This window comes from Antennarius striatus, chromosome 13 (genome assembly GCF_040054535.1).
Source record: "Antennarius striatus isolate MH-2024 chromosome 13, ASM4005453v1, whole genome shotgun sequence".
Taxonomy (NCBI): domain Eukaryota; kingdom Metazoa; phylum Chordata; class Actinopteri; order Lophiiformes; family Antennariidae; genus Antennarius; species Antennarius striatus.
The window spans coordinates 11675993-11689200 of record NC_090788.1 but is presented as its reverse complement, the minus strand read 5'-3'; the positions used below and the strand labels follow the sequence as shown (position 1 = coordinate 11689200).

General features: G+C 43.1%; 1 protein-coding gene across 1 annotated transcript; it reads left to right on the top strand.

Moving 5' to 3' along the window:
* Window positions 1-2176: 2176 nt before the first annotated feature.
* On the top strand, window positions 2177-13003 carry tbl2 (transducin beta like 2). Its single transcript, XM_068332025.1, has 7 exons — window positions 2177-2350; window positions 3494-3609; window positions 5368-5552; window positions 6127-6278; window positions 6544-6670; window positions 12071-12223; window positions 12417-13003. The coding sequence occupies exons 1-7, from the start codon at window positions 2224-2226 to the stop codon at window positions 12886-12888; spliced, it is 1332 nt and encodes a 443-aa protein (XP_068188126.1). The 5' UTR covers window positions 2177-2223; the 3' UTR covers window positions 12889-13003.
* Window positions 13004-13208: the final 205 nt, after the last annotated feature.

The window sequence follows — 13208 nt, the reverse complement described above, 5'->3', positions numbered from 1 at the left end:
TGTGCCCTGCAGGGGGTGGGAGTGGTTCTTCATCATCGATGACAGCTTGGCTGTCATCCTACACTCTACGACCACCTCCATTGAGTCCAGGGAGCATCCTAGGACAGAACCCGCCTTCCTAATCAGCCTGTCCAGTCTTTTCCTGTCAGCCACAGTGATGCTGCTTTTCCCGTCGGCCACAGTGATGCTGCTCCCAGCAGACCACCCCATGAAAAATGGCTGAGGTTACCACAGTCTCATACACGGCCTTCAGGAGTGGCCCCTGCACTCCAAAAGACCTCAGCCTCCTGAGCAGATAGTCTGCTCTGACCCTTTTTATACAGAGAGGGTTAGTACTCGAGTCCAGTTTATTGTTGAGGTGAACACCTGGGTACTTTTACGAGGACACCACCTCGATGTCAGTACCCTGGATCTTCGGTGTAACTGGGCAGAGTCGTCGCCTGCGGAAATCCACCACCAGTTTCTTGGTTTTAACCGCGTTGATCTGGAGGTGGTTCCGCTGGCACCAGTCCACAAAGTCTTGGGTCAGTTCTCTTTACTCTGTTGTCCCCATCAGTGATGAGGCCGATGATTGCAGAGTCGTCAGAACTTCTGCAGGTGATGGTGATTAGTTATACTTTTCACCCATGGAACCAAGTTGAGTTTAGCTGCCTCCTAGCTGCATAGCATGCAAATTTGATTGATATACATTTTATTTGAAAAGGATAAAAATGCTTTGCAATTAAATGAAAATGCAAATCAAATATATGGTTAAGAAAATTTAATTTGATTATTCATAAATCACCAGGCGTTTGATCAGCTGTCAGGGACATAATTAGTTATCAGCAAATTATTGTGGCCATCTACTGACTCCTGGTCCATGGTCTTTGCCCCTGGAGTGGTGTCTATTTAGTCTGACGGCCACTCAGGAAATCAGTATACAGTATGCCCATCTCACCACATAGGGTGACAAACTACTGCTGTACAGGATTGGACTACATGTGAATCGGTCTCCAAACTGACCTGTGAAGGAAAGGCTGGAAAACCTGGTCCTGGAGGACAGCTGACCTCGTGGCCTTTCGGCGTATTTGTTGATCTTGAACTAGGACAATTTCTTTTCGAAGTTAAATAAACAGGACAAAAACCAAGTAAAGTTGCAAAAACACAAAGTATTTACAGACATTTCTGGGCACAGAGACTAACCGGAAAGAAACTCCAAGCTGTGTGCAAAGAGCCATAATTTAAATACAATATACCCTTTCTAGTAGGTGTTCACACGGGATGATCTAACTCTCATCAGAAGATGCCATCACAAGATGTTCTCCATTTTCCCACATTGTGGCAATTATTTCATGTTCTGGGGAGGCTCATTCAACTATCTTGCAGCTGCAGGATCCACTCAAGGATATGCTGGCAGAATCGCACAATTCTTCAGTCAGAGGTCAAATTTAGGATGTTGTGAGTTATTGTGTTATCTGCCAGGTAAAGATGGTTTAACAGGCACACTGATTAAAAAGTGGTGATTTACAATAGTGAATTATAAGATGTGATTCAAAGTGTTAAAATGGTGCAGCTGTAATGCAAAGTGTCAAAAATGGTGCGTTAACATACAGTATACGTTCAGCATCACCTGTCAATCCCACCTGAGACAGCAATCACATAGCTGATCTTAAATACTTAGTACGTAGTCCAGGGCTTTGTCCAATAGACGTTAGAATAAACAGATTCCTGACCACCCACGGGTGAACCTTAATGTGAGCTATTCATTTTTAGAACACTTTTCAAAATGTTCAAATACTTGATAGGCTAAAAGTTGAAGACCCTAAGATAAAAAAAAGTGAATAAAATAAACATCTCAGACACCAGGTAATGTCACAAATCAGCACACAATGGTCAAACACGTAAGGCTGATAGGAAAACATTACAGTACTTTGAACATGGAGGGTCAATGCAGTCTCTCAAGAACTTGCATGAGCTCCGGGAAGAGGGGGCAACAATCTAATAAAATGAGTTCCGGCTTGATGTCGGAATTCTGACATTAAATTTAAAATTCTGCGTTTATTTTTAGAATGTATCTGCGAAACAAAATGTCGTTTTGCGGACTGTTGTAACCTCCTGACCTCTAGGAGGCGGTAATGAACGTAAAGAAGAAAACGTAAATGAAGACTAACGCATGCGCAGTACTCCGGCGGTGGGACCCAGTAGACATTATCGGTAGTAAAGACGTGGCAGAAGGCTTTCGGTATGGAGTTAGCTGCGTTGGTCGCGTTGAGCGTGTTACTGGGTGCACTGGTTATCTTGGTCGGGTTAGCGGTGGGCAGACGGAAAGAAGAACTGAGGGAGGAAGCGGAGCAGGAAGCGGAGTCTGCCGGTAAGAGCCACTCATTCCAGCGTCATGGTAGCTGTAGCCGCGAGTCACCGCTGCTCTGGGCTCAGACATGCCGCCGCTTCCTTCACGAGTTGGACCTGAACACTGACCCCTGAAGAGAGTCATAAACACAGCTTTGAGCGACTTCGACCAGACGTCAGTTTGAAAGACCCGTGGGAAGACTTTTTCATATTAACACATTAAAACACTTGGAACAGAAATTCATTTAAAAAAAACTATTTGTCACCAGGGGACAGTTGAGGGGGCCTAGAGCAGTAGTACTACAAGAAAAAGATTAGTTTATAAAATGCAAATGTGGTCGGTACAACCAAATCACACAAGAACTAATAAATGGATCAGTATAACTTTTTTAAGATTTCCACATTCCACTCAAAGGACTATTTTTTCACTTCTGTTGTCTCAGAATTATTCAAACCCCACAATGTCGTCTCTAAAAACAGCCTACATTTTAAACGAGATATTACAAAACAATGTCAAACGTTATTGACTGATGTTGGGGCCTGCATTTATATAAATGGCCCAGACTGACCCAGGAAGAGTTTGCATCAGCGCAGAACCCTTTAGATCAGGCCCAGAATGGTTTGGGACGTTGTTCTGTTCAGTGATGCTGTAGGGCTGCCCGCAGCCTGCAGATGTTCATATGGGTTCTGGGTGGATTGAGACTAAGAAAACAATTTTGGCCCATTTGAATTGTGCTTTTCTTTTAAAACAGTTAGTACATTGTACACTCTTTTTGCCAGTAAATCTGTATGGGTAGAATACTTTAACCTCCATTTTTTTCCCACTGATAAAGTAAATTGGAGAAAATATGTTTTGCACCAGTGAAACCAGAACTTACAGGGATGCTTTAATTTTGGCTGAACTCCAAATTTATGATTATAGATTTGTTGTCCTCATATCAGAGATACTGAATTACGTATCAGTTAATGTATACAATACATACATCAGTATGTGTTGTATACATAATAATGTATACAATATCTACATCTTTGAAAATTATATTAGTGGTGTAATGGTGAACAGTGCAGAATCCTGTTTAATGTTTTCGATAACTGTGTCTGTGCTGCGGTGTTATCATACATCACAGTGCTCTTCAGTGACCCCATGTGTTTGTCTTTGCTGAAGGCAGCGCTGTGAAAGGCCCCTCGGCCAAGAAACAGAAGCAGGAGAAGCAGCGTGGCCGGAAGGAGAAAGCTCCACAGCACAGTTTCAGCCATCCGCTGCTGGCAGCCTCACTGAAGGTAAACACACGTCATGAAATAACTGAAGGGCTCTGAATCCTTCTGAGAACATGAGAAACACCTCTCACCTGTACTACAGATGCAGCCTCCACATTATAACATGCAGTGTGTGATAATCATTGTAATTTCTATCGTCTAGACCAGGGGACACCGAATGGCGGACCGCGGTCCGGATCCGGATGGTTCTGTCCGGATCCGTGACCACTCCATGATAAATTCACAAGAGTAGATTTTCTTGGAGAATTTGTTCTCGCGGCTACAGACAACGGGTGCTGCTCCTCCAGCTAATACGGTAATAGTGTCACTCAGTTCAGCCAATCAGATCGTTTCTTTACCCTGCTCTGTCAGCGCACCTGGAAGTGAGACAGCTCGCTGCTGCTACCACTGTGAGTTTGCCGCTACAGGAGCACAGAGGAAGGGAGACAGTGAGGACAGCATAGCCCCACACAAAGCGAGGTTAATGAGGAAAACCGCTGGTTAACAATGAGTGGACGAAATTTATGTTTATTCCTCCGTTAGGCAGTTCAAAACCATTGTGCCTCATATGGTCTGAACACGTAGCATTAATTAAAAATGATAACGTGAAGCGCCACTATGATACAAAGCACAGAACTTTTGAGCAAACTTATTCCCTGAAGTCCGAGCTGAGGGCAAAATAACTGAGCAAAATGAAAAAGAATGTTCAATAAAGGCATGGTGGATTTTGAGACAACATAGAAAATCTTTTGTGATGGGACAGTTGTGAAGAAGTGCTTAAACGCTGTTGTTGACATTATGTGAGGGAAAACCAAAAGATGAGGTGTGAAAAAATCAAACAAATCCCGATGTGAACTTCAACAGCAACTATTGAATCAGATATATTTACAGCTTGATGCGGCTATTCAGAAAGCACCATGCATATCTGTGGCCATTGATGAGTCTACAGATGTTACTGGTAATGTCCAGCTTTTGTGTGTGTCAGGTCCCTTCACAAAGACAAGGACATCTTTGCTGGGTGTAACACCACTAACACACTCAAGAGGAGTGGACATGTATGCAGCAATTAAAGAGATGCTGACAAAGAGGGATGTAGATCTGAAGCGGGTGGTCTCTATCACCACGATGACAGAGACCACCACCCTCTCTTTTTCCACCAACTTGTCATGGTGGGAAAAGAGAGGGAGGCTGTGCCAAACAGTGGGAGCTTTCCAAAACAGTCAAGGTGTGTTCTGTGCACAAGTAAATTACTGGCAGGCCACATGCCCCTTTCTCTCATGAAGAAAGTTCTGTTTGCATTTTTCCCCTGAAAGAGCCACTTTTTATTTATGCTTTCTCAAAATGACAATGTTTTTTTACTTGAAGTTTAGGCCTTCAGTTCTTTGGGCTGGGATTTCTTTAATTTACGAGAAAAAGGATTATTCAGCTCGTAAAATCACGAGCTGAATAATCCTTATTTTAATTCTGAAGTTTGTGTGTTCTTCAATCTGACATAAAAAATTGGAAATTTATTTGCCCGGGTCTACTTTTATTTATGGTGAGGTGAAAGAGCCAGCTGTGCACTCAGTTCAACATATCTTGCATTGAAAATGGATAATTAATGATAATGTGGATATAGGGGCACAAACTGGACTTGGGTTTCGACCTTTCACGAAGAGGAAATTTTTATAACCGGACCACCGTGACTTTTAATTGAATACCCCTGGTCTAGACTCTAGAGTGATACCTAACTCTTGACTCTGCCATTGAGCATCTGTGTGTTCGTTTCCATGTGCTCTTCAGGGCCACAGTGGGAATGTGACGTGCCTTGATTTCAGTAGTAATGGGAAGTACTTGGCATCATGTGCTGATGACCGCACTGTCCGTCTCTGGAGCACCAAAGACTTCCTGGATCGAGAGCACAAATGTCTCAGGGCCAATGTGGAGCTGGACCACGCCACCCTCGTCCGTTTCAGCCCAGACTCCAGGTGCACCGTTCTGTCTGACTGTACTAGTACAGACCCTCGCTGACATGAAACTGTCGTCAGTCATAATAATCATAAGCATCAGATCAGACTAGTGTGTTAACGGTGGAAGACTCGGTGGAAGTCCATCGGCAGTCCCAGCTGTTATTTTCTTGTGTTGATCTTGAAATTGATTAATCTCTCCATTCTTTCACTGCTTCATTAATTGATTGATTGTTATGTAGCAGTACTCGTGTGATGAGTGATTTTTAATCTGGAATAAAGTCTGACAATATGTATTTGATCTGAGGTGTTAGTCAGCCAGCAGACTAATGTAACTATAAATGAAATTATAGACACACTAGAAGAAATCTTGCCAGGAAAGGAGAGTTCTGTAATGTTAGCCTGGTTGGCACCATTTTTTTGTATAGAGATTTTTAGCGGGTTTTTTTTACAGTTTAAGATTTTTTTTAGCTATACATTGCTTTAAAGATAATTAGCTGTCAAAATAAAACTTTATTGAGTTTTGGGGATTTTTTGGCTAATTCTTCCAACACTTCATCATTTAAGTATACAGCATGCATTCTTTGCACTGCAGAGCCTTTATCACCTGGCTGGCTAATGGAGATACCATTCGAATCTTCAAAATGATGAAGAAGGAGGACGGCATGTTAATTTTCAAAGCTGCCCCTGAGGACTTTCCACTGAAACATAAGGCCACCATCCTCAACATTGGCATTGCAGACACGGGTACCGAAAGCATGAAATATCTGTCATGTGTGAATTTTTTTTGTTTGTATTGATGGTGTCTATTAACCAGTCACACAAGGATACAAATGCTATTAGTAATTTAATAATCATCAGTAGCTAAACACCAGCTTTTGTGACCCTCAGTGTATTTGTGTGGGTGCATTTTCAGAACATTTCAGTATGTTTAGAATTTCTTAAACCTGTTTGATGCCAGTCTGAAAGGCTGCCGATGTGGAGAGGAGCTGATTTTGTTTCCTGTTTATAGGGAAGTTCATCATGAGTGCCTCCAGCGACACCAGCATCTATATCTGGGACCTGAAAGGAGAGGTGCTGGCCTCTATTAACACTAACCAGATTACCAATTCATATGCTGCCATCTCTCCATGTGGCAGGTCAGTGCCTCCTCTTTATCACTAGAAACCTTCCACTTCAATGGTGAAACAGGGAAACTTACTCTTAACGTGATAATGGTAGTAATAGTTGTTCTAGTAGTAGAACAACTACTAGAACAACTAGTAGCTCCTCCTGCTAATCCAAAATCAAATTACTGTTCTAGACTCACCGAACAGCTACTTATCTACATGAGAATGGCACTGAGTCCATTCCAACCAAGATTTAAATGACTGGCAGGCCATTCTCATTCCCCTTCGCTCATGAACAAAGTTCTGCTTGCATTTTTCCCCTTGTTTATGCTTTCTGAAGATGTTGGTATCAGTGAGAGCAGATGGACAGGTTCCGGCAGACTAAAAACATGTACAGGAGAGACAATACTTTATTCTGGCAGGAATTACAACCAACACCATGAAGGAGTAGCCATCGTATTGGGAAAGGCAATATAGAAATGCCTGATGAAGTGGAAACCTGTCAATAGCAGGCTGATGAAAGTCAGGATGAGAGGGAAATGCATCAACACCACTATCATCCAGTGTTATGCCCCCAGTAATGACAGTGATGAAGAAGCAAAAGATGTTGTCTATGGACGACTACAAGCTGAGTTAGAAAGATCACCTCGGCATGATATGATAATTGTAATGGGCGACCTGAACGCAAAGGTTGGGAACGAGAACACCAACTACGACAAAGCAATGGGGAGAGACGGTTGTGGAACCATGAATGAGAATGGAAAATGGCTGCTGGAACTTTGTACCACCTATGACCTTGTCAATGGAGGAACTCTCTTCCCACACCATGACATACACAAACTGACAGGGTGTTCCCCCAATAATCGACCACTTGACGCTCACTCCTAGATGTCAGAGTAAGGAGAGCATCTGATGTCTACAGCAACCACCATCCGGTGATGGCAGTACTAAAACTCAAGCTCAGGAGAAAGGGACGAAGAGAAGTAGGGCGTCAGATTTTCGATGTAGGGAGACTGAATACCCCCAAAGTCAAGAATGCCTTTGTCCTAAAGTTGAACAAGTTCCAAATACTGACAAACACTGAAGACGTCCACACACAACCGGAGGAAAAGGAAGTCAATGACGTAGGAACATATCAAAAAAATATACTCTGAAAGAAGTAAAACCTGTCTAGTAACAAAAAATAAATTACAGCTGACACCTGGCAGGCCATTGAACACAGGAGAGGCCTTAAGAAGTTATTAGAAAGCAAGTCTGAGAGGCTACAGGAAAGATACAAAGTGCAGTACAGAGTAGCAGACCAACAAGCAAAGACGATGGTTATAGCTAACAAGAGGGCTTACATGGAAAACCTTATAAAACAGGCAGAAGATGCAACCAGAAAAGGGGAACAGGGAACCTTATCCAGGATTAGTAACTCAATATGTGGAAAGTATAGTAGGAATACTAGTGTGCCAGTCACAGACAAACAGGGACGACTCCTTACTTCCGAAGCAGAAATAGAAAAACGCTGGGCGGAACACGTCAATGAAATCCTCAACAGACCACCGTCAACACTAGAGGCTGATATACAGGAAGCAGATTCTGATCTTGATGTAGATATTGAACCACCAAGGATTGAAGGATAGAGCATATAACTTTATTTATCCCTTAAGGGGGTTCCGTCAGGGAACCTCCTTAAGGAGGTTGCATTTGAATATCAGATGCAACGGACAAAGAACTGAGAGAGGAACAAGCAGGGTTCCGAAAGGGTAGAGGATGTGTTGACCATATACAGTATTTTTGCTATGTAACATCATAGAGCAGTATACAGAGTGGCAGAGGCAACTGTATATAAAATTTGTGGATTTCGTGAAGGCCTTTGACAGTATTCATAGGGACGGCTTTTGGAGAATACCATGTGTGTACAGGATCCCCAGTCAAATTGTCCATATCATAAAAGGTTTCTATTCCAACTTGAAATGTCAAATTGGAAGCAATTAGCATAGTTTTGCAGTTAAAACAGGGGTTGTGACAACAGGGTTGTGTCATGGCAGCACTACTGTTGAACTTAGTCATAGAGTGGGTGATGAGAAGAACCACCGAAGATAAACCAAGGGGCATCAGATGGAATCTCTTCTCGCAATTGGAAGACCTTGACTTTGCTGATGACTTGGCATTGCTCTCTCATACACACCAACATTTTCAAGAGAAAACCTGTTGTCAGAACAACTTTGCGAAACAAGTAGGTCTGAAAATAAAGCTGATGATGCTGAATATCCAAACCCCCTCACCAATTCAATTAGATGATATAAACATACCCGCAACCAATTTTTTCACCTACTTAGGCAGTGTTGTCAGCCATGATGGTGGCGCAGACAGTGAAATCACAAGCCAACTCGGCAAGGCCAGAAACACCCTTCATAGACTTAACATCGACTGGAAGTCGGCCCAGTACAGCATTAACACCAAGCTGAGATTGTACCAGAGTTGTGTCCTGTCTACCCTGCTATATGGTTCTGAGTGTTAGCAGATGACTGAATCTGATCTCCAGAGACTCAACATTTCACACCAAAAGCCTACGGAGAATACAGCGGATATTCTGGCCCAATATCATCTCTAATCAACAGCTTTTTAGTATGTGCAAACAAGACGACGTGGCAGACGTCCTAATGAGAGGCGGGGGAAATGGATTGGATATGTAATCCGTAGAGAGCAGGACATCACCCAAACTGCTCTTCACTGGACACCAGAAGGCAGGCGCAAAAGAGGCCGACCCAAGAACACCTGGCAGAGGGCAGTGGAGGAAGAGCTGAAGACCGTACATCAAACATGGGGTTCCATAAAAAAATCTGGCCCAGAACAGAAAGGATTGGAGATCCTTAGTTGCTGCCCTCGCCTCTACTCGCTGTCCGCACCTGAAAAGGAGGCCATGGAGACCTACATCAGTGATGCCCTGGCTGCCGGAATCATTCGACCCTCCTCATCACCTGCTGGCGCAGGTTTTTTCATCGTCGACAAGAAGGATGGGTCTCTGAGGCTGTGCATCGACTATCGAGGTCTGAACGACTTCACGGTTGGCATATAAGGCACTGACCTTTCTGAAGATGTTAATGTTTTTTTTAACTTGAAGTGTAGGCCTTCAGTTCTTTAGGCTGGGACCTCTTTAATTTACGAGAAAAAGGGGTTATTCAGCTCTGTTTGCACTTTGCGACTCGGGTTTGGACCTTCTACTAAGAGTAAATTTTAATAACCGGACCTCTCTGACTTTTAGTTGAATACCCCTGTTCTAGCAGCTTCATTCTGTCTCACTGATTCTTACCTTTATTTTAGAATTTAGTATTTTCAGTTTCTTTTAAATGAAAAGTGCATTAAAATTATCTTAAATTATTACTACCACCAATATGGTAGTAGTATTAGCTCTACTACCATGTTCCACTACTAGAACTATTACTAGAACAACTACTAGCTACTGCCTAAGGCCAAAGCTGTTGAACCTTTTAGTTAAGATTAGCAACTGAATTATTCTTTCCCTCCAGCTTTAAATTGATCCCACTGAGATGTGATGTAATGTCAACCAAAAAGGCAGCCATATTCATCCTGTACTCATCTTCAAAAAAGAGTGAAAACTGTGTTACTCTGACTTTCACTCTGCTTAAAAGCTGGTACTTCTATTCAAATAGACAAGAACCACTTCAGTGCATTGCTTTTACTCAGCCACCTCAGGTTGTTGTGCGGAAGCAGGCTTTTGCCTTAACAGGAATGCTGAAGGGATGAGGATGTCCTAAGGAAGTTAAGTCTCATCGGTGTACTCATTACTTCAACATTTTCGCATAGAGTGGCACAGTACAGTCTGATGGATGAGACGGGGTAAGGAATGGTGCCTGGGTTGTAATTTCATCCAGGGCACAGCCACTCTCTTTTCCCACCATATCCTGTGGTGACAGAGACCACCCGCTTCAGATCTACGTCCCTCTTTGTCAGCATCTCTTTTAATTGCTGCATACATGTCCACTCCTCTTGAGTGTGTTAGTGGTGTTACACCCAGCAAAGAGCTCCTTACCTTTGTGAAGGAACCTGACATACACAAAAGCTGGGCATTACTAGTAACATCTGTAGACTCATCAATGGCCAAAGATATGCATGGTGCACTCTGAATAACTGCATCAAGCTGTTAACATTTCTGATTTTCTGGTTGCTGTTAATGTTGATATCGGGATTTGTTTTTTTCACACATCTCATCTTTCTGTTTCCCTTCAAATAATGTCTCAACAACAGTGTTAAAGCACTCCTTCACAACTATCCTATCACTAAAAGATTTTTTATGTTGCACCAAAATCCACTACGCCTTTAGTGAACATTTGATGGCATTTCGCTCGGTTATTTTGCCCTCAGCTCGGATTTCAGGGAATAACTTTGCTCAAAAGTTCTGTGCTTTGTTTCGTAGAGGCGCGTCACGTTATCATTTTTAGTTAATGCTACGTGTTCGGATTAAATGAGACGCAATGGTTTTGAACTGCCTGACGGAGGAATAAACACAAATTTCGTCCGCTCATTGTTAACCAGCGGTTTTCCTTTTTAACCTCCCTTTGTTTGGAGAAAGCTATACTGTCCTTACGGTTTCCCTTTCTATGTGCTTCGCTGTAGCGGTAAACTCACAGTGGTAGCGGCACTTCCAAGTGCGCTGACATAGCAGGTAAACAAACGACCTGATTGGCTTAACTGAGTGGAGCTATTACCATATTTGGAGGAACAGCGGCCGCCATCTGTAGCCACGACCATCAGAAAAAATTCTCCTTGAAAATCTACTCTTGTGAATTTATCATGGAGTGGTCATGGGTCCAGACAGAACCATCATGCGGTCTGGATCTGGACCGCGGTCCACCATTTGGTGACCCCTGTGCTAGTACATAGGGGAGAGCTGGGAAAATGTTGTTTCAACAGGAATGTCTTAAAGCCTTTCTGGAAAGCATCTGGCATCAGCGGAGCCCTCAGGTGGGGATGAAGTGTCATGTGCTACAAGAGCCAGCATTGATGGTTGTATCACATTATAATCTTTATGTGTGATACTTAAGCAACTGTTTTCTCCTGGAGTTGAACTCAGTCAGTGCCTTGCCATCATGAAACAGCTGGAATCCAGAACCCTGTGACGTCCACTTTGGGTGTGGTAATTAAGGGCTACACCTGTCAGTAGTGCTAGGTGCAATGACAGTCAAAGAAACTTCTTCCACTTCTTTATTTGGCTCTTGGTGTTGTCTTCAGTGGAATGCCTGATGAATATCTGTGACTGAATTCTTAAAGACAGAGTTCACACCTCTGCCCAAGCTAGACAATGTACTTGGATTAAATTTTTCTATATTCCCATTATTAACCTCACCAACTGAAGTTATCCATCTCATGGCTGGCTGATTGTGGCGGCAGTCTAACTGACATCTGTCTGTCTGTCCACAGGTTTGTGGCTTCATGTGGATTCACCCCAGATGTGAAAATATGGGAGGTCTGCTTTGGGAAAGGAGGAGAATTCAAAGATGTGGCACGAGCTTTTGATTTGAAGGGCCACTCTGCAGGAGTTCATGCGTTTGCCTTTTCCAATGACTCTCACAGGTAAGTAAAACTTTTCCTATTAAAGCAGGAAGACTGATGTGTGACACGTCTCACTGACATTAGAGCATTTTAATTTGCTTTCTTCTTAAACGTAAAGTAGAAACAATGCAAAAAAACACTAGCGACAGCAGCTGATATCCTCATAATAATTTGCATCTTTGTCATTTAATCATTGTCTTCCGTTATTCATTAGAATGGTGACGGTCTCCAAAGACGGTACATGGAAGCTATGGAATACTAATGTGGAGTATAAAAAGCAGCAGGATCCCTACCTCCTGAGGACTGTTCCTTGTGCGTCGTCTGAAGGTAGCCGGGTGGCCTTGTCTCCAGACGGCAGGGTTGTGGCTATCAGTGATGGCTCTAACGTGACAATGTACAACGCATCAAATGGCGAGCTGGAGGAGGAACTGCACAGTGTCTACAGTGGTCAGATCACTGATCTTAGATTCGACATTAACGGGCGGTTCTTAGTGTGCAGCGGCGACAAGGCCATCCGAGTGTTTCATAATACACCGGGCTACCGTGCGGCCATCAGAGACATGGAGGACATGCTGAAGAAGGCACAGAACGAAGGAATGAAGCAGAGACTGAAGCAGCAGATCACAGAGGCTCAGGCAGCCCTGGACACTGTGGTGGGCTCTTCTGTAGAGAGAAGAACTTCATGAAACAAGCTCTGATCACAGACTGCTCTTGTTTTTAAAGCTCTCCCTGTGCCTGTCAATCTGGATCAAAGAACATGCATGCACGTTTAATAAATAATCTTTTTATGCAAAGATGAAATGGTTTGAGATGTTTTTCTTTCTGTATGGATGTCTGCTGATATTTCATGATTTCAGCTGCGGTGGTTTTCTAGTGGGCGCCTGCAGCTTCTGCTTGAGCTTCATTGTGTCATACACAATGCCCATTGGCTTATGAGAGCTTGCAAAGAGACTTCCACAATACAATTCTATGTGATATTACCTGTTATTCTCCCATACCAGATGTT

Excerpts from the sequence above, each read along its gene's own strand:
- tbl2 (XM_068332025.1), top strand. The coding sequence starts at position 2,224 with ATGGAGTTAGCTGCGTTGGTCGCGTTGAGCGTGTTACTGGGTGCACTG. Across the intron at positions 3,610-5,367 it reads TGCTGGCAGCCTCACTGAAG|GGCCACAGTGGGAATGTGAC; the intron begins GTAAACACACGT and ends TGTGCTCTTCAG. Across the intron at positions 6,279-6,543 it reads CATTGGCATTGCAGACACGG|GGAAGTTCATCATGAGTGCC; the intron begins GTACCGAAAGCA and ends TCCTGTTTATAG.